The 22,769-nt window shown below is 35.2% G+C and overlaps 2 protein-coding genes across 2 annotated transcripts in view; one reads left to right on the top strand and one right to left on the bottom strand.

Moving 5' to 3' along the window:
• LOC106874266 (pyrokinin-1 receptor) overlaps positions 1-19,290 on the top strand; it is a 148,671-nt gene extending 129,381 nt beyond the window's left edge. Inside the window, exons 4-5 of the mRNA XM_014921928.2 lie at positions 12,357-12,482; positions 16,414-19,290. Of these exons, the coding sequence (XP_014777414.1) occupies positions 12,357-12,482; positions 16,414-16,568 (281 nt within the window). The 3' untranslated portion in view covers positions 16,569-19,290. The remainder of the gene's footprint in view (positions 1-12,356; positions 12,483-16,413) is intronic.
• A 269-nt stretch (positions 19,291-19,559) lies between these two features.
• LOC106884003 (osteopetrosis-associated transmembrane protein 1) overlaps positions 19,560-22,769 on the bottom strand; it is a 64,805-nt gene continuing 61,595 nt past the window's right edge. Inside the window, exon 7 of the mRNA XM_052978457.1 lies at positions 19,560-19,673. Within this exon, the coding sequence (XP_052834417.1) occupies positions 19,657-19,673 (17 nt within the window). The 3' untranslated portion in view covers positions 19,560-19,656. The remainder of the gene's footprint in view (positions 19,674-22,769) is intronic.

Raw genomic sequence — 22,769 nt, 5'->3', positions numbered from 1 at the left:
TAAAATCTGAGTTAAGTTTGGTAAAAAGGAAAATTTGTTTTGTAAGGTCAAAATTCCTTAGCTTAAGTTAAAATTCGAAGTAGTATCCTATTCAGAAGAAAGAATAGAAAGTAAAATATGCGTCTCGTGCAATGTTTTCAAATTAAGAAGTAGCTGAAATAAACGTTAGAATTAAATGTTTATTAGTTTTTAAAATGTTTTTGTGTGTCGTATTGTATAATGGGTTTGCTCACTGTAGAGAGTTTGCTGACTTATGTTAGGTTTTGTGAAGAACCAGTGTGAAAGTTGATGGAACGTTAAGATCCTCTTACTGCTTGAATACTATATTAGTAGAAGGGGGATACCAGTTGCAAACTTTAAGATAAAAATGGAATTACGGACCTGACATTGAGGCAGCTCCTCCAGGAATTACCACTACTCCTGATGTCTATTTATCTATTCGCTGCACCCTACTAGAATAATTCTTCATTGCTAACTGGTTATTGTCTATAGTGTTTCTGAAAGAGCTACACAAGCAAAGCGCCAGTCATCCTCTCACAAACGTTTACTGACGTTTACTCTACTTAAAGTTAGGTGGGGTTCCTCACTAACTGATCTATGGAATGAGATATTTTATTAGCTTTCTGCAGTTGACTCATTGAAACAACTTTGAGCTTCTAGCTATAAGAGGTGTGAAGTCGAAACTTTTCCTTTAACCTTCTTTTAAAACCTTGAAGTGATGCTCCTATATAGGAATCTGTTGTTACGTAAACACATCGCCGTACATTGTGCTTATTAAATAATCATATGTTAACTTATGAGCCACCAATATTTAATTAAATAAGCCTCTTTCGATTATTGTGCGTATCCCTAGAGGGATAAAAATCAAAGTGAATACTGTGATGAAATACTTCCCAATTATTTTCACTACCTAGTGTTATTTAATATTAATGATTGAAATTAAAAATAACCAAGGAAAAATAAAATGAACATAATTGTAAAGTAGAGAATGTTTTTTTCTTCCTTGGAAGCGAAATGTATGACTAATTAAGGTTACACTATCATCTTCAGATAAGAGAACTTTTGAGAATCAGTGCGAGATAAGACTTAATACAAATATTCAAATTTATTTATTTTCAATATTATAAAATGATCAATAAATAGTTGACAATAAAACTAATAAAAGAAAGAATATTTTCAACAAATCAGGCCAAGTATATTTTATCAGATCTTTGACAATGAAGAATGATTAAGAATTTTTAAAGATATAGGAGAGGAGAAAAAGTATTAATAAATGTTTAGCTAGAATAAAAAATAATCACGAAAGCTGTCTCCAACAGGTCGTGTTATTTGATTTTTACATGAATCAAACGAAAGTGAAGATTCTCCTACAAGGAAACTGCTGTAAGAAATCAGAAAAGTTTCAAAGAAATAAAAAAAAAAAATTTCTGTCATTTCAAACATTGATAAATGAGAAGAACTTAAAATATGTGATTTATTTCTGGCTGCGAGAACATGTCTCATTATGGTTATGTTATAAATTCGAACTGTGGTTGCAATTTCGTTTCGTGATTGCAATTTTGTTTCACAGTTTTTAGACAGAAAAGTTGTATTTATTTTGTAGACATTTTATAATATACGTGTTGGAATAACTATAACGCAACTTTTGCACGGAATGGAATAGAATCGGTTGAGTCTACTTCAATGTATTACAGGTATTTAGCTAGAAAGTTATTTAGGTGTGAACATACTGCAGTGCCAGTAACGAAGTACGAACCTTCGACTTTTCGTTCAGTTATGACACTATTTCTATGTGATTATAAATACTATAAAGATTGCGTTGTGAGATTTTAGGGAGTTAGAGCGAAGATTAGCAAGGGCGTGCTCGGCAGGAATTGTAAAGTGACGTATTAAATATTTTGCCATGTTTAGTTCAAGTCCCAATGAGATCATCTTTAGTTTTCATCTTTCCGCATTTCTGAATCCATAAAATAAAATCAGTCATACTTCACCTCACCCTATCCATCAAACTCCCATAAAAAATTGCATTTATGTAGTAAGCACATGATGACGCCCGGTTGAACACTTTACCCTGTTCATGGGTGCTTTGTTGAAGGTATTCAGACCAGACTCTTGGTAGGAAGTACCGTAACCATTCGCACTCGATACACCGTCACCCTTTACACTTCCCCCAGATACTAAAAACTAAAACTAAAGCCGTCGATTAATTCTTCCTCTTCATCTCTAAAATCAATGAACTCCAATCCAACATAGACTCTATACATCACCTTCTTAATCCCACATCCTATTCCTCTTCAATCTCTCAACCGTTATCTGTAGTTCATCTCAGCTACCCAGGTTACACGCTTTGCTTGCCCACCATTCACTTGACTCACCTGATTATGAGCAACAAAGTCTTCCATTTACTCCACCTAAAATTCTCTTTCCCTCACTCTTCCAAATACATCATCTTCCTCTACCTCTCTCCGAAAACTTCAAACTACCAACTCTTGGACTATTGCTTATCTTACAGTATACAGACACACACACACACACACACACACACACACACACACACACACACACACACACACACACACACACACACACACACACACACATGCACGCACACACACACACACGCACACACACATGCACGCACACACACACACAGGACACCACAAATGAACAATGAAAAAGAGGCATAATTTGATTCAACCCCCTCTTCAGTCTAAACGTAGTAAATGTCGCACATACTTCCCCAGTAGTAATTAGCAAGCGCTTCTCAGCAAAACATAAATATGATAAACTGTTCTGCAGAAACAATGCAAAAGTTAGTTAAAGCTGCACAAAAAAACCCATAAAACCTACTAAGGAACACACTGCACACAGTTGCAATTAATGCAGCTGCATCAGAACTGGAATATTCTTGTTACATGGAAACTGCCCAAAAATTAATATCGTCTACTGAACAACAGTATTACCGAAAAATTGACATCGATGCTACTTGTAGGGCCTTCAAAAATAGACAAACGCAACACATACATTACAAAATATATGCAACTTCTTTGTCTAAAAACATCTGTGAGTTATAATAAAACAATATAACCGCAAATATACAGCGAGAAATAGACAGTACACCATTATACATGAATTTTTCCGGAATCTTACCCTGGATACCACAAAAAATACCACATGATCATACAAAACACACATTCGCTAAAAAAGAGAAATTAAATCATATCCTGCTATATATCATCTTCAAAAAAATGTCCCGAACAATAAACATGATAAGATAAACACTAAATTACGCACGTATGCGCCCTAAATACAAACACACACGTGCGCATGCAAAATGTTTACAACCACAAGATTCTAAAAACAAATACATGCCCAAATTAAACAAACCGTATACCATATACATATAGACACAGACACAAATTTAAAACAGCCTTCATCAGGTGTCTTGGGGAAATTTCGAACCTGGATTCTCATTCCCAATGAAAACCCAGATACGAAATTTTCCCAAGACACCTGATGAAGGCGGGAGGGTATATCAGCCGAAACGTTGTGTTAACAACAAACAAGATGAGGACAAATATCAGTCAAATGTAAATAATGTAAATAATGTAAATAATGTACATACCATTAATAGTTGCAAACACGACACACATCAAAATAGTGTTGACCAAAAACAGCGTTAATTGATTAACTGATAAATTCCGTAAATAAATAACAAAGAAAAAATAGCAATCTACAAAAGTGGCCCGCTTATCAATAAATTCAAAGAAAGTAAATACCAAGCCACAAATAATAACCAATGAAAAGACACAAAAATAACATCCAGTCAACGGATGTAAAGCGCAAGCCAATGAACAGATACGGACAAGAAACAACACCCCCACCGACGAATATTAATATACAAACAGCCCAAGTTGTTATAGTTCTCACCCGAATGATCGTTGTGGCGTGAACTTCGAGTTATAAGATAAACATTTAGTTTCAATAAACTGTATAAAATCCGTGTGTGAAACTGTATAAATTCTGTGGGTAAGGAGGCTGCACCCGATTCTTCTGATAGAATATCGTGACTTTGTTTCACGGAGCTATCAATATCAATGCTCGCTGATATTTTCCATTGATTTTATGTATAGCTACAACAACGACTTAATATTGTTTTTGTTTTTGTTTTTGTTTTTTGCATAATGTGAAGTTATATCAACCAGTCATCAATTATCTGTAAGAGCAATACAGATAAGACATGATTACATGATGCAATTTGCATAAGCAACTTTCCATATAAATACTATGTACACCCCTTGCTGTTTTTCTGTCTTTCTATTTATATATATATGTGCGTGTATACGCGCGCGTGTGTGTATCTATGTATCTAAGCGAGATTGAGGGGTAAGAGGTTTGCTTTCCAACCATATGGTTCCAGATTCATTCCCACTGCGTGACACCATGACCAAGTCTCTTCTATTAAATCTCCGGGGCGACCTTAGCCTTGTGAGTGGATTTTGTAGGCGAGACCAAAAGAAACTTGTCGTGTGTGTGTGTGTGTGTGTGTGTGTGTGTGTGTTCGTGATTGTCCCCCACCGCCACTAGATGACAACCGATGTTGGTTTGTTTACGTCCTCATATATAAGCGATTCAGCAAAAGAGTCCGTTAGAATAAGTGTCGGGCTAACAAAATAAGTACTGGGATCGATTCCTTTAACCAAAACATTTCAAGGCGGTGCCGCGGCATACTCTCAGTCCAATGACCGAAACTAGTAAAAAGGGAAAGATAAAAGATGTGTGTGAGAAAGAGAGAGAGAGAGAAAGGGGAAAGTGAGAGAGAAAGAGGAAGGAGAGAGAGAAAGAGGCCATTATCAGTGATACTTCGAAGTAAACAGTTGCTATTCATAATATCATCATCATGATTCTATCATCAATATCATACTTCATGTAGTGCATGCTTAGTATCCATGAGTACACAAAGCTATTAAGCAGTATGTGTGGCGAGTAGGGATTTGTGTGTGCGTGTGCGTGCATGTGTGCGTCATTGAAAACTGGAAAGTATTTAAATGGAAGCTATGGAACATGAAGTAGAGGATGAAGACAGTGCTATAGATTTTGATTTGTTCTTCAAATGTCGTGTAAAACGAATCTGATCTACTATTATTGCAGATGCTATTATATCGCCACTTCGTGCAGAAAAACAAGAATTCTCTAGTTTACCTTTTGCTTCGTAAGATAAAAATGCTATATGCGATTTCATTCAAAATTGTAGTTCACTAAGTCAAAATTCTGAATGCTTGTCGACATGAACAAATATTTTATTATATGTAAACAGTGTGTTTCTGAAATTATATTTACCTCTTAAACTATGTTAACGAAACGCATCGATTTTCAAACACATTATGAATCCTTTCAAAATCACGGAGATAAAATTTATTGTATCAGTTTTCATACACTTCATTTGTTTGTCTTCGGAAATTACATTTTCGGCAATGCAGAGAAAGCGTATCGTGTATTATTTAACTTTACATTGATTTCATATGAGCTATAACGAGCGTCGTAAATCAAGTAGTAAACTCCTCTCATAGTTTTCTACTCGCTGAGGTCAGTTCAGGTTGAAGCTATTTCATTCCATTTACCCCTCAAATGCCGTAGAAAGAGACCAGAATATTATAACTCCCTATTTGTATTTCCCTACAAAATACTGTGTTTGTCTTCGTCAAAGAAAAATTTACACGTTCTGCTAAAAGGCTGTCGACTGAATCTGCTTCAATGTATTACCAGTACTTATTTCAGAGATACACAAATTCATGAAATACGGTTTTGAACTTGATAATACTTGAACTTCAAACTGAAAGAGAGAAAGAGAAGGGGGAAAAGTTGGATATACAAATAGTTAATTTAGTTAATGAGCAATAAAAAATATACAATGAGAAATACTTATGCAGTCAGGATAAGACAACAGTAGTTCAGTTACTATTAATACAGTAATCTTTATAATAAATTCGAAAGACCGGATATATTTCAGTCTTCTAATGCCAGTAATGCGTAGTGCTTTTCTTCATCACTACTCGCCATGTGTCAGTAAAGTTTACTTTTCACAATTGAGATCTAATATTATCGAAACATATTCGGACTTATCTTCCGTATTTACTAAAATTATTAAAATATTATTAGCCATTGAGCAATTGTTGTATTCTCCTCACTGCATGGATATTTCCCCTGTTTTTTTTTTTGTTTTTTTTTAATGTTCCCTACATTAACTATGTTAAAAGTAGCTTAGCTAATTTTAAGTATTCAGTATTATCTGTTTCGGTTCGAAGTTCAACTACTTTCCGGTTCAATAATGCATTTCATCATTTGGTGGACTCAATCTATAGATTCAAAGTTGTTTTGTCGCATTTAGTTTGGCGGTCTTGTTTAGTAAATGGTACAAAATTCTTCTTTTATAATTCCATTCACATCTAGGAGGCTTTATAGGAATATTAAAACGGTTCCAATTCTTGACTAGTTCGTTATTTCATAGCCCCCAGAAATACGAAATGCACAGTTGACCATGGCGGGATTTGAGCTGCTCTTTAGCTAAAGTAATGCTAGACATGGCATAAGTGCCGTAACTAAACGCCGTAAGCATTTTGTGAGCTTTCAAACGATTTTCAATATCGCGCCCGAATCTACTTTACTTGTCTTTCATCCTAGATCAGTAATGCAAAACTAGCAACACAGCAAATGCTTCGATAGTACTCTCTCTCTCTCTCTCTCTCTCTCACACACACACACTCTCTCTCTCTCTCTCTCTCTCACACACACACACACACTCTCTCTCTCTCTCTCTCTCTCTCTCTCTCTCTCTCTCATAAAATGTTCTTTGTATCTGTCAGGATGAGGGACAGCAATCACGACCATTTTCAAAGACGCAGTGGTTGGTAGGAAAGAGGAAATCCTTCTCCAATCGGAGACCCGGCTCGGATACTTAGCAGAGTTGATAGAGCTAAAGATATTTAAATACCCGATGGTAGTGTTAAACCAGGTGACATCAATATTTGAGCGATCTGTTTCCCTTTAAAATGAGCAGTATTTTTTAAATGATTAGTTAATTTTTATATACTGTTTTAGCTCTTAAACTACTTCATTATTAATCGATGAAATCATTGAAGATATTTCAACCCCTTCAGTCATCTATAATTGATCATTTTTTTTTTCTTTTATAATTACTATTTATGGTTTTATTTGTGTTATATCACCATGTGTTGTGCATTTTCATTGGAGAGATGACAAGTGAGTGTTTGTAACTTAGTGCGAAATAAATATCGCAAAGGTCTTTGTTCAAAGAGTACTGAATTTTTTTTTTTTTTACTTCTCACATCCTTTGCCAATATACATCGCCAAAATACACGCACACACACACCCACGCAAATGCTTGCATAGAGAAATATAAATGGGCCAACCACTGTAGTGAGAGGTCTTCATTCACATGACGAATTGTGTTGTAATATAGCCACCACAAATTAGGCCTAGAAATTACAGGAGAATACCAGTTGGACGTAGCCCATTAGCCCGTTCAGACCGAATACACATAAAGTATTACAGATTCTAAATCAAAACGATATCAATGGAAATTTCCTTTGTATATTTGAATTAGAATTGCTTTTGGCTTGACAAAGAAAGAAAATTAATTTAAAATATTAAAAACATTTTTCTCCTATCGCTAAAATTATATGTGACTCTTCTTAATTTGTTTCTCTTTCTTATCTTTTTTCATTTAAAATAAAGACATTTATTTGGATAATATACTATAATTAATTAATTCAATAATTACTTTTCCATCACTCCATACTGAAGATGTACAAAATACAGAAACGAGCATATCCATGGATTTTATAATTATTTAATTTAATATCTATAGTCCCACGTTGAAGACGTACAAGATTCAAAAGCAGACATTTCCAGTGGGAAATATTAAACATCAAATATATAAACAGTATAACATTGAATAACTTACTAATAATAACTTTAAAGAAAAAAGCAAAATGAAAAAGATATTATCATAAATTAATATAATTTTTCCTTCAAAGCAGTATATAACCGTTGTAAATGAAAATAGCAAATGTCTGTGTAATCGTCTCATTAACTAGTTGCAACTCAAAGTGGAACACACGAAAACAATCTCACCAAACACTAACACTTCACTTAGGTAGGGGGGGGGGTCTCTTTTGGATTGTGGTTTAGCTAGTTCACCTTCATTAAATCATTATCTGCACGGCTTTACATTCATGTAAAAGATCTACTTTTTATCGATAGCCATCGATCAGTCAAAAGTGGCGATATACATCCATGAGAGTGCAGTGAAGTGCAGATATCTATTTGTGCTGCGCGGTTCTTTTATATTAAATCATGAGAACCCATTTTCCAGGTTTAAGCACCTTTCTATTTCTATCAAAAGTTCTGACAAAAGTAAATCTTCATTAAATTGGACAGGATGACCTATTCGTGGAACATCAACAGTTGGAAACAGATTTAGACTGAATAAATTACATTGATTTACTCTCTTTAACGTGAACATCAGTTTCATACTTTGAGAGCAGATCAAAAACTTACTGTAGAGGGAGGAGTAGTCGACTGAAACGAGGTTTTACATAATCTACTTGCTTTGTACGTATTTTTATAAACTTGGTGTGGTTTAAATTTAGAGTTTAACAAAACGATACTAAATAGCGTAAGAAATTTAGTGCGGCGTTTTACTGTTTCTACTATGCCACATCATTATAAACAATAGTTTCTAATATAGGCAAAAAGCATGAAAATTGATGTGAGAGGGATAGTTGACAATTAAATCGACCCCACTTCTAGTGCTTTAATTTATCGGTCTCGGTGGGATAGGCAAAGTTGACCTCTGTGAGATTTTAACACAGAACGTAAAGACCGAAATAAATTTTTGCAAAGTAGTCTTTTCTAACACTCTTACGATTCTGCCAGCTCACCGCCTTCGTTAATGCATTTCCAGTATTAATAACGAGTCCAGCAATTTCGGGGCAGGAGGTAAGTCGATTGTATCGACCCTAGTGTTCAACTGGTACTTATTTTATTGAGCCCGAAAGAATGAAAGGCAAAGTCAACCTTAGCTGAATTTGAACTCAGAACGTGAAGACGAACGAAATGCCGCTAGACATTTTGGTTGGGATTCTAACGATTCCGCCAGCTCACTGCAATTGTGTCAGTATTAATAATACTTTCTGCTATAGACACAAGGCCTTAAATTTGGATGAGAGGACGTGTCGATTACATCAACCCCAGTGTTTCATGGGTACTTAATTTATCGACCCCGAAAAGATGAAAGGCAAAGTCGACCTCGGCGGAATTTGAACTCAGAACGTAGCGACAGGTGAAATACCATTAAGCATTTCTTCCAGCGTGCTAACGATTCTGCCAGCTTGCTGCCTTGATGTGTCAGTATTAATAAGGATTTCTGAAGATGGTTGACAGGAGAAACAGTAAAGCATCAGACTAAACAGTGTTGCAGTGTTTAGATCCGTCCTTTGCATCCAGAGTACAAGTTTTATGACAGTCGATTTTTCCTTTTATCATCTTCGGGATTATAAAATGTATATTATAAATCTCCTTCAATCAAAAATGTGGAGTCTTTTGCCTAAGTTAGAAACCTTTGTTATTAATGACTGGTGAGAGTGGAGGACTGGCAGAATCGTTAAAGCGTCGGCCAAATTGTCTCGCGATATTTGTTCCAGTTCTTTACGTTAATTTTTCCTATCAGCCGGCTGGAAAAGACAAAATGAAACAACAAAGATTTTTCCGAAATTTTACTGAATTGAAACGCTCTTGATCCAATACTATTAAGCCTTATTTCATCCATTTTTCCTATAAAGGAGGAAAGCATATAATTATTATTATTTCGCATTTTAAGGTGGCGACCTGGCTAAGTCGTTACTGCGCAGGACAAAATGCTTTACAACATTTCGTCCGTCTTTACGTTCTGAGTTCAAATTCCACCGATGTCGATTTTGCACTTCAGTCACTGGACTACATCCCTGCTAAGGTACTGTCTTAAAAGATTTAATCGACTCGTTACTATTTTTTTAAGCCTGGTACTTATTCTATCGGGCTCTTTTGTCGACCCGCTGAGTTACGGTTGTTTCTGGGACGCCGATAGAAAGGTTTTTCGCTTTCCTGCAGCCGGATTCTCACAACGCTGAAGTACAGAGAACACCTCAGTTAGGTTTCTTAAAAAAGATACGGGGCCAGTCCTATGACAGCACCTCTAATATATCCGGTCACTACACAGAAATGCGAGCAAGACTTAAGGAAAAGAATTGGGCTACAGTTTTCATTTCCTGCGCTGCTCATTCGTTGAATCTTGTTGGGCAAGCTTCTGCTTCTTGCTCTGTTGAAGCTGTTAGCTGTTTTGGTTTCATACAAAGGTTATACACAGATTTTCCTGCGTCGACACGCTGTAAATTTGCCCATTAAATGGGCAAATTTAATGAAATCTTTGGAAAGAAATAAAAGAGCATTATTAGCTTTGAAATGTTTGTCAGTCAATCGTTAGTCAGCAAAAGTTGATGCAACTGAAACCCTCATTGATGCATATAACTGCATTCAAAAATGCACGCAGAGACATTGAACAAAACACCTGAAGCGAAATATGAAGTTCAAGCATTGACAGATAAAAAGGATTGCCTTGAAACTGCTCTAATGGCTAAGACCTGAAAATTAATTGTTGTATGGTTTAACGGTACGCATGAAGCTTTTCAAGGAGTTGAAGCTGGCGTGAATAAAGTGGTGAATATAACTGATTCTTTGGCAAACCTTCTGAAATCAGGTCAGGTTAGGTATGAGAGTTAGAATGAATGCCAGAAACGTGTGGAAGCACAAACTACAAGGAAACAACAAATATACCAAGGAAGAGAAATAAACATTGTGCAAATCCAGTATCAACCTCAGCGGAAGTTGTCCTTTCTGCAAGAGAAAAATTCAGATGCAGGACTTTCAATGTCATTTTAGTTGTTTGTTGCCTTACAAGAACGCAGGGTAGCCTATCAAGCAGTGCATGACAGTTTCATATTCATAGTCATGCAAGGATAAGAGGTGAAGCTGAGAAATTCATCACTGCTTTTCACTGTGATTTAGATAATGAGTTCGCACAAGAAATTATAGTTTGCATACTTTTGTAGGCTCAGGTGATGTCTCACTCCAGCTCAACAGGCACTTTTAATCCATGATGAAGAGCTTGCTGGTACCTTTCCAAGTGTTGTTGTAACTCATAGAATACATTTGAACTTGATGGCCACTAGTTGTTCAGGAGAGAATTTATCTAAAAACCACGATGACCCACAAAAGACTAAGTTCCCTGGGCTTTTTGAAGGTAGAGAGCTATTCTAAAGACGATATAGTTTGAAAAAATCTTTTAATGATTTTCCAGATGCCAAGTGTAGAAAGAAAGACTTTTCGTTGGTATTGTAGCAGTTAGTATATAAAAGTAAAGAGATAAAACATGCTGTACTTAATTTTGAAATAACGGACGCATTTAAACTATTTATGTTAACTTGTAATTTGAATTACGTGAAATTTGGTGATTTGTCATCGATTTTAATTTTTATGTATGAGAGGCCCACCAAACTTGAAGAGCCCCGGGCTCCACAAGGTTTAAATTCGGCCTTGCTTGTATCTTCAGCATGGAGTAAAGGAACAGTAATTATTAAATTATTATAGTATATTATCCATGTAAAATTCTTCATTTTAGATCAAAAAGATAAGAAGACAAAATTATGTGCCATACATGGTTTTACAGATAGAGAGAAACAATTTTACAGGGGTCGGTGGAACTGATTCCAGTAAATCTCCAAAATATCTATTGGAAAAAAGAAAAGGACGTTTATAAAATTAAGATAGCTACAGCAGAAATTATTTTTAATCACCGGGTATAAACAATGACGACAAAATATGACTTGACCTGATAAAAAGAGACAATAATGTCACTCAGCTCGGCAAGCATTGTTATGTCGAGATAACTCTCAAATATCATTAAATTTCTATCATTTTATTTCGTTTCTTTATAATGTAGACTGAAGGTTCCAAAAACAGTGCGCCCATCTTTACTTTACAATGTTCGCAGCTCACTGTTTATATTTTGATCATTCATTAGATGATGTAATATGCTTGCCAACTTTTCTTTTACTTCTAATATAATTGACACATTCGACAGCAAAGCTTTTACGATATTTTGCTTGTGATTCGTATTAAACAAACTATTAAAAATGCATTAACTACTATTGCAACCGAACAAAGCATCTACAATGTTTTTCTCTTTTGAAATATACCATACGAAGGAAAATATTAAAAGAGTTTTATGTTTATTTCAGTTGCTGTCGTAGTTGCCTTTTTCTTTTGTTGGGCTCCATTCCACATCCAGCGTCTTCTCACACTTTATGTCAATAATTGGACGCCACCTTTATTACAAATACATTTACATTTATTTTATATATCGGGTAAGTAGCTCTCTTTTCAGACAGCATATCAATTATTTTTACCATAGAGCGAAATAAATTGAGAAAATTATTTGTTTCCTTTTATATAAAAGAAGAAATTTTGAGAAGTAAGAGATGGTAAAGAACATTATCAAGTAGTTAGTTTAAAATTAACAGACCATTGACTTCATTTATATATTCTTTTGTTTTGTTTTATTGTACTGATATTTAAGTTTTTAGAAACCGTGCTAAAGTTTAATAGATAGTTAGTAGTTGATCAGGCTTTTCATATTTTCTGGTTTTGTAGAAGAGACTTAACCATTGGTATGTAGCTTTGGTTATGTTATCTATGTATAAGTCATGATGTGAGACCAAACGGTTTCACATGATGTCTGACATTGCGAAAGCTGGGAACTATAGTAATAATTTGGACGCTTTATTTAAGTATTGTTCACGTGTAGATTAGGTGTGTGTTGTACAAGACTGTTTCCTTTATATGTTTGTGGAATAGATGCTTTTGAATGATATTATGATGTTATGTTCTCATTGGAAAACGACATGAAGTTACTGTTCATGCGAGTTTCAGTTCGTGCGAAGAGATGTTTAGATTGCATGTAGAGGATGCGTGTCTTTTAAGCTTGGGGAGAATGACGGGTGTTAGGAGATAATATGAGTGTGGAATACATTGATGCTAATGGCAATAGCATTATTTTCATCGACCTTTTGAATTACGAAAGATTGCTATTTTATGAAGTAGAAGAGAAAGTCTTTGATAGATTTGGTTCAATGAAGGCCACACAATTTTCACATATAAAAGAGAGAAACACTGGAAGAGATAAAGCTGGTGATTTATATATGTTTCTATCACTCTTTGAGATACTGGAATAAGAGGCAATGGGCCGTAGTTGAGAAATTGTATGATGTTTTTATGCAATACGATTTGTTCCTGGTAAAGAGAGGAAGGTTGAAGTTTGGTAAGGATTGAGGAGCGCAATGTATAATTCGAAGGACTAGTCACCTTGTGTCATCATAGTAAACGGAAAGTTTTGTGCATTGGGGAGCCTGCTTATTTGCAATGAGGAGAAAGATAAATTTAAGGAGGAAGGTTCATAAGCAGTTTTGTTTTGTGTATGCAGTGTACAATTGAAAACAAAAACGGTAACGAATATCATTGTCTTGTCTGCAATGAGTACTACTCACAAGAGGGTGGCTAAAGATGATTTACCAATGTTGTTAGGTTTCGAAAGGGTTTATAGTTCGTGCATCCAAGAAGACACCCTTTGCTTCCCTGATGGCGGCCTCCAAAACATTGAAAATATTAGTAAACGCTTCCGAGTTATTGACGGTTTTATTTTCACTAAGTTTACTTGGCAGTACTCTTCGTCTGTACCACTACATAGTATATGCAAGTCAACCATAGAGGATGTCGCTTGTTGATTTAGGCCATGCGAACATTGAAGAGAGACATGAAAATATGGATGGTATCAGTCCTTTGTTTATCTGTCTCAAATGACTCGAGAGGAAGATTTACTGCCAAAAATAGTCCTGGTAGAATTGGTGGAGCTGAGTTGGTGAATGTTCGGAGATTGAGTTTGTTATACGATTGACTTATGCAACCTGGATTATTTTGCTAAGACAATGATCAGATGATCCTTTAGGAACAGGTTAAATGTTGGAGTTAAAGAGTGAGGAAGAGATTAAGAGTATTTACAAACTAAGTATATCAGACAAGGATACGAGTTATTGAATAGGTTCACAAGCACAGGTAGTTTAAAATAACAAACGTTCGGCCTCTTCTCCAGCAATGTTGCTGAGGAAGGAACACGAACGCATTGATGTCTCCGAGCATGATATACTTTCGGAAAGAAATGAGTTGGGTTAGATGTATTCATTACCGAACATGTGATAATCGGGTACCTAATGATGATTTGAGAATCTGAAAAATGGTGGAGAGAGCAAAGTTAACTAGTGTAACGAAAAGAAAATAGTTAGAGCCTAAGTAACAGGATATCTTTATTGCTATGTCTAGATGGGTAGTAGAGAAAGTGGGTTTTACGTAAGTACAGGCGCCACGTTTTAGAAAAAAGATGAACTGTAGAATAGAATATAACCTGAACAGTAGAGTTGGTTTAGAACTAGAATATGGTTTTTTTATATCTCAGGAAAGAGTAAAAAATTTACTTATCAGCAGGAGGTGTCGTATTCAATCAAATATGGACACTGAGTGGGGATAGGAAGTAAGCGTTTCTCAGCATATCGTATCTCGTACTTTATCGTAGAATATAGCATGGTTGTAACGTAAAATAAACGTTTAGTGAAGGATAAGAATGAGTAAACTACAGCTTATGACTCGGATGGCAAATTAAAGCATTATTTTCCAACAATGTCAATGATATTAGATATCTTCGAGATAAAAATGTTTTTATCTAAAACGTTTCAGGATTTGCTCGCAGTTATTTTTGAATATTAGTGTCAAAAATAATACTTTTAGTCTTGAGATTAGTGTTCAATATTTGCAGCTAGAAAGGTGGCGAGCTGGCAGAAACGTTAGCACGCCAGGCGAAATTTTCAGCGGTATTTTGTCTGCCGCTACGTTCTGAGTTCAAAGACTTTGCCTTTCATCCTTTCGGGGTCGATTAAATAAGTACCAGTTACGCACTGGGGTCGATATAATCGACTTAATCCATTTGTCTGTCTTTCTTTGTCCCCTCTGTGTGTAGCCCCTTGTGGGCAGTAAAGAAATAAGAAACGTTAGCACACCAAGCGAAATGCTTAGCGGTATTTCGTCTGTCTTTACGTTCTGAGTTCGAATTCCGTCGGGGTCGATTTTGCTTTTCATCCTTTCGTACTGGGGTCGATCTAATCGACTGGACCCCTCTCCCAAAACTTTCGGGCCTTGTTCCCTAGAGTAGAAAAGAATACTTGCATTTAGAAAAATGAGTGGATTGCAAACACGCTCCATCGCTGGAAAAAATGTGCTTTGCCTTATTTTGTTCCATCTGTCATCGTTCTGAGTTCAAATCTTATCAACGTTAACCTATATTTTTTTTCTTTAGATAAATAAAATAGGTGGCAGTTAATATTGGTTTCAAATTTTGGCACAAGGCCAGCAATTTCGGGTGAGTGCTAAATCGATTACATCGACCCCAGTACGCAACTTACTTTATTGACCCCGAAAGGATGAAAGGTAAAATCGACCCCAGTGGAATTTGAACCCGGAACATAAAGACAGGCTAAATGCTGCTAAACATTTTGCCTGGCGTACTAACGATTCTGCCAGCTCACCTCCTTGGTGGCAGTTAATATCAGAATCAGTGCAAGCAAGCCTTCCTCTGTCTCAAATTTATGATTTGTGTTAATGTCATGAATCCATAGAGAGGACAGTGAATAATACAACCATTGGATCGGCATTTAAAATCTTTTGCAATGTTTGGCTATACTTCTTTAAGTTCCGAGTTCAAATCCCACCGAGATTACCTTTTTGTCTTTCATTAGTCCTAGTCCATAACTATAAAATGGCAAATAGCAGTCATTTAAACTGACTGTGATATTCCTTTAATGTAATAAATCAATATTTCAGTCTAAGATTTTTGGGTGACGAATAACCTTGAGCAGCATAAGTAGTTTCACTAATTAATTACGTTTCTCCTTATGAATGCAAATCTTGCCTGGCTGATTTTTAACTTTGTCCTTCCGAAGTTGATAAAATAAGTACAAAAAAATTACTAGAATCGATTAATGTTGAGTTTAGATCTTTACAATTTTAAGAATTAATATTTTCTCCAAGAAATTTAACAGTAACTAAGAATTCCTTTGTGTATATATATGTCAAGGGCCAGTTTTTTCAAACTTTTTATTTATTTCTTTGTCTCAAAATATTTATTTCCTTTTCTTTATATTATTTACTTGTTAATTAGTTATTAATTCAAAAATCTTTTTTCTTCTACTACAGGGATCCTGTATTTTTCCCATTCGGCTATCAACCCAATCCTGTATAATATAATGTCGGAGAAATATAAATCGGCATTCTTACAAACATTTTGTTGTCGTCGGTGCAAGGATGTTCAGCACAGAGTCAATTCTGTAGTTACACAGCATACCGGTTAGCAACAACCGAACGAATATCCACTAAGTAAAAAGAGAAATATGATTGTAGACGAATCTACAGTATAACCGAAATTGTTATGGTAATTATTTAAAAAGATAGTCATTAAAAGCTGAGGTATCGTTCCATTTATATCAAGAGCTTGCTTTCTACACAGCAATATTGTAATAATTTACATTTTCAAATCTAAAATACTCAGCGTATAGTATAATTTTCATCCTCTAATAAGAAAAGTAATTGATAAATATATATTGCAGTATAATGTGGTATCACATCACAACAATATAGAGCAGTTATAGAGGTGTATCTATATAACTTAACTTTATAAAGTCAGTATTGAGATTTCAAAAAAGTTTATTTTCATATTACAAAGCTCTGTCAGTTCTGCGTGTTACTTTTAACTGGGAATATAGAACATATTTTGTTTTTTAGGTTGTTTTCATTGATCTAAGCTAATAAGATATAAATCATATAGTTGAGTAGGACCCGTCTATCTATTCTGATATCTAAGGAGACTTTGAATAAAGTGTATAACTCAAATGCGTAATGAAACATTATGAGATCGTAGTCTGTTTTACAGTTACGAAACTTCAAACGAAAGGGTAACATTTTACTTACTAGAAACAGCATTAACTTCCTAAAAGATGATTTTTTTTTAAATTAAATGTGAAACCTGTTCACAAACAACAATTCAGATTACTCTACCATTCACGATCAAATTTTAACAAATGGAAGTCACGCCAGAACAGCTTGATTTAAAATTACAAGCAGAAAGGAGAAAACTCTCTGATTGGATAACAAAGCTATATAACAAGAATATATCGATGAGGTAGTAATCTTTTTACAGGATGATCTCTTAGCAATGGTACGTTATTGATAAAAATATCGGTAGTTTTGGGGGTTTTTTTTTTTAGGGAAAACACTTCCGTAATCTATTTACCCATGCTAAATGTTCATTACTACTTAAGTATAATACATCTAATATACAGACTCCTGGTTAATAATATATTAATTTTTATTGCTCATTATCACATCACTTATTGTTAGTACTCCTATTTACATTAACCCTCGTGTATGTTTCTAATTTGTAGCAGTACTCATATAAAGCATCCTTGAATTGTAGTATCATTGGGTTTAAAGTTCTTTAGTTGCATGAAACCAGTCGGCTCTGTGGGACGAAGACTACTGTTAGATTCTGTTAGATTCTATTTCCACAAACTTTTCCGTGCGAGTAATGTAGCTTTTCTTCTCTGGACAACATACTTCCAAGAGTTCACACAATAATTTTTGACATACATCCTGATACTCCTATCGTAACAACTAATGGTAACTGCAGAAATTATTCAAAGTAGAGAATGTATTCCCTGTAGAGCAACTATGACATCTGCAGATTGTATGGATAAGAGTTACACATAATTCATAGTAATACCCTTAAAAACCAGTATAACTAATATATACTCGTATTTAGGTCGCGGGACAAACAAAACTTCACTTTTGAGACGATTAGTTTGAAAAGGAAACGCGGAACTGAGCGTTCCTCTATTATTTGATATTGTGGACAGAGCTATCCCACATACTAACAAGGCTAACCTTGCCAAGACACAACTAGTTTTAAATTATGTACAATTGAGAAGCTGCAAATCTTGAAACACTCTACACCATCGCTGAACAGAAGATTCCAAGTTTTATCTCGAGTTTTAAATCTCTGATTCTGAGATGCGTATATTGATGAAAACACCCAAACACGTGCACACGATCTAAGTAGTTGCAGCTAAAACTGGGCAAAAAGTTTCTATTCTTTAATGTGTAATGATTGATTGCCAAACGATATCCTAATTGGTTGGGATAGAGGTGACATCAACTACACTAAGCTTACCAGTCATGTCTTCACTTTACAGATATCCTGAGCTGCAACATTCTCCATAGTAATATACCTGTTGTCTCCTCCAACAAACTGTGAGGAAAAGCGTAGAAGTTATGCGTCATAGAAAGTATATAAAGTCGCTAAACGAGAAACATTATGAAATAGCTTCGTTGTCGTCGTCGTCATGATGATGGTGATGGTGGTGGTGGTGGTGGTACACCTGCTGCTGCTGCTGCTGCTAGGAACGCAATGATTCTTCCCTAGGTATATTCATATTTAATTATATGCTTGTATTATATGTTTATAGTCCTACCTTATACATTTTATTCTATCTTATTATACATTCTTTTATCTGTGTATAATCACTTTTTAAGTACATACAAATTCTAGATTAATCATCAATTAACTTAATATTTGATAATTATTGTATATCAATTTCTTTGATTTCGCAAAAGGTTACAAATCTCGGGAATTCATAATACTCTCCATAGCTAAACATTGTTATCTCCATTGTGTGTGTCATATTCTTCACAGATATATATTTAGTATTGATTTAGCACGGCATAAGGTGATGCTAGTGGGAGTACTCTATCTTTGATGTTTTCCGTAAGCCTTTAGCAGTGCAAGTGAAGCAAAATGGCTTCAAACTGAAATCAAGCGTCCATATTCTATGGCACTCGCTTATATAGACCATAACTTTCATACACAAACCATAAACTCAATATAAAATAAATATAAGAACATATGAAAAGTGAAATAGTAATAATAAACGCATAGTGAAAACTTATGTGGAAAGTCAAACTAAAACAAGATTATTCATTCACTGAGATACTGTTGGTATTGAAAACAATGCTTAAACGTTAAAAACAATTTCTTTTTATTATTCTTTTACTAGCTCCAGTAACTGCGGTCTGTTGCTTAGCTGAGATTGAAACCTTGAAACAAGAAATTACATTTCGGTTAATTAATGGTTAGTTCGTTTGCTGTTAACCGGTTGGTCAGAGTGATACTTCTGTTCCATTATGCTCTTAAATAATGTCTAACCGATCTTCAAGATGCAAAACCTTTATTTATTCAATTACGATGGACGCTTTCATGTTTTTCTTCCCTCCATCATCTTTTTTTTTTTCGTTTATATCAATCCAAGATCTTACTTTCAAAACTGTTTTATCGGCCAAAGCTTTGGTTTATTATCACGGCATTCCCTCATAGATCATCATTCTTCTTCATTTGTGAATGTTTTCTGTGAACAATAAAAAAGGAAGACAACATAAATTATGATACATCTCTCACAAAATATCATTGTCAAAATAACACTGATATATGAGTGTGTGTGTATTTACATACATACGCGCGCATGCACGCGCACGCACGCGCACGCACGCGCACACCTATATATTGTCATCTGATAATACAATTCTCCAAACGAACTTGAAACATTTCTTTCAACAGCCATCTGTTCACATAAATAATAATATGAATATTCACATAAATTTGGAGAAAGATTTTAAAAACCTTTATTGCTTCAACGTTTCTGAAATGCTTCACATGTAGACGGTTTCCTAGATAGACTACGATATATTTATCTAAATAATACCTCACGGAGCAGTTTTTACAATTACCTATTTTGCTTCGTCAAATGAAATATTTTTCCCTTATATAAATATTTTCTTTCAATCTTCTCCGTGCATCTTATAACCGAATTGACAAATTACAATGACATTTTTACCAGTTCCCATAAATCCGAAATATGTAATATATTTGTCATTGCCTTTCATTTTACGTATAAGCTATCTCTCTCTCTCTCTCTCTCTCTCTCTCCCGCCCCCTCTCTCTCTCTTGCCCTCTCTCGCTCTCTTGCACTCTCTCTCTCTCGCCCTCTCTCTCGCCCTCTCTCTCGCCCTCTCTCTCGCCCTCTCTCTCTCTCTCTCGCACTCTCTCTCGCTCTCTCTCTCGCCCTCTCTCTCTCTCTCTCTCCATCTCTCATATTGCTCTATCTCCTCTCTGTTTTACTTTGGTTATTTTGTTTTACAAAGTATATTTATAGTGTTACAATGATCGCTACCATTGCTGTTCTAAAGTCACTTAAAAACTACATCTGTCGCTTCCTCTTCAGTCATAGAAGACAATATTTATTGAACGCTCCGAACTTCGAGCTTCCAGTCTTGCAAATTGTGAACATTGAAGGAATAATGAATTATCATAAATATAACTTATGTTGACTTCTTTTGACTGTGTTCTTTTCTTTATTGTAGCCATCACAGTTAAAAGTCATGCTGGACACCTTTTTCAAAGACACGTCTGCATATCTGTTGTGGTGTGGTTGACTGAATGATATTACTGTTACGTTTTTCATGTTAGTGACATAGAAGGCAAAGTTGACCAGTGTGGGGTTCCAAATTTTAAAGCAGAGAAACGAAACTTGCTGTCAGGAATTTAGAATGGTTTTCTAGTCTATCCCTGGATAGACTACCAGACCACAAACCGAAAGAACGCTTAACTCTCAAATGACCCAGCCCACATAGATATGTGTGCACCACGTAGCAAAACAATTTGTCTCAGTAAACGTTGACAACATTAAGTCATTAATAAATGCTTCGTTTTCAAAGCTTAAAACTCTCATGCGGGTGTCACTCACAGAGAGAGAGAGAGAGAGAGAGAGAGAGAGAGAGAGAGAGAGAGAGAGAGAGAGAGAGAGAGAGAGAGAGAGAGAGAGAAAGCGGCTTTACAAGAATGATTTATTCAGGATATACTATATAAAGACGATATCTTCAATGGATCCCTTGCGGAAGAATGGGTTAAAAGACTCACTGTATATCAACAGAGTTACTTTCAAAAATTAACTTTCCACTTAGAATACCTGGCCTACACTATCCTGTAGGATCCGTTTGTGGATAATTAAAACATTACAAAAATCTTCAATTATATTTTAAAGGGAAGAGGTATCGACTGGAGCACTTTCTTCATATATACATTAAAACATGGTTTCAAATTAACTTCTCTGATATTATAGTTATTTTAAACAGAGAAATATTGACGTGAAAATGTCTCCTTTGTACCAGACACATAACCAACTTGCAGAGACACACAACCTACTTTTGCACTAATTATGTGACAATATAAATTTTTCACTCAATAAAGCTAATTGCTTTTAAGAAGACAATGGAAATTACTATTACATTTTTTTTTTTTTTTTGTCATTTAAGACATGAAACCCAAAGTCGACCCTGGGAGAAATTGAAATCAGAACACCAAGGAAAGACTAAATGTACTATTTGATTGACTATACCTTTACTCCAGAAGTGTCATCAACGGTCAAAATCTCTACAGACTTAGAAAGGATAGTTGAATGGTAGAATGGTGAAACGGAATATCATTAAATATCTTACAGTATTTTGTTGCGGCCTGGGGTCGGTTTTACCTTACATATAATGTGAAATCAATATAAACCACATCAATTTAACCAATCCCGAGGTGGGGTGAGTGCTTTCAAAGGTCATATCTATATTCTTTTGCTCTTGGCTAAGACAGAGAATAAAAATATATACTATTATTGATTCAGTGGACTACACACTTCCCTTATAAATGTGTATTTTTATAAACCATCGTAAAAAAATCGATATTAAATTATAGAAATTGAAGAAAAGAAAGCATGAAGGCTTTTAATTATTATTGTTGTTGTTGTTATTGTTGTTGTTATCTACACTTCACACTCAAGATATGAGTGAATGAAATTACTAAGGAATGCTATCCGCACGGAAAATAACAATCAAGTTAAAAGTCATCATACTGGATTTAGTGACGGGGGAAAATCTAATTAATTAACAATATTTATGCAATGAGAAGAAAGTTTTAAGTCTATGACTCAATGACTAATATTTTTTAATGTCTTGTACAAGAGAGAAATGTCAGGACCCATGGCTTTTTATACGATCTCTGACAGTGGTAGCAGGAAAAGGGGATGAAGAACACGGTGATTTCAAATAAGATATCTAGTCCAAATATTTTCTACAAAGCGGATTCCGCTTGAGGAATCCAATGACCAGGTGGTGATGTGAAACCAGACGAAGGATTAATTCTACCACTCACGTTAAGTCTACCAACTTGGGAAATTGGCACTGAAATAAATAAAAAGGCAACCAATTGGCGACGTCGTTAGGGCGTAGGATATCGTGTTTATGATATTCATTCTAACTCTCTAAGCAAGGCCAACTTTTGGGATCAATAAAGTATCAGTTTACAGCTCAGTAATACAGGTGTCAATTCTCTCTCTCTCTCTCTCTCTCTCTCTCTCTCTCTCTCTCTCTCTCTCTCTCTCTCTCTCTCTCTCTCTCTCTCT

This window comes from Octopus bimaculoides, chromosome 2 (genome assembly GCF_001194135.2).
Source record: "Octopus bimaculoides isolate UCB-OBI-ISO-001 chromosome 2, ASM119413v2, whole genome shotgun sequence".
NCBI classification, from domain to species: Eukaryota; Metazoa; Mollusca; class Cephalopoda; order Octopoda; family Octopodidae; genus Octopus; species Octopus bimaculoides.
The sequence above is the reverse complement of the archived record's forward strand: the minus strand, read 5'-3'. Positions and strand labels throughout refer to the sequence as shown.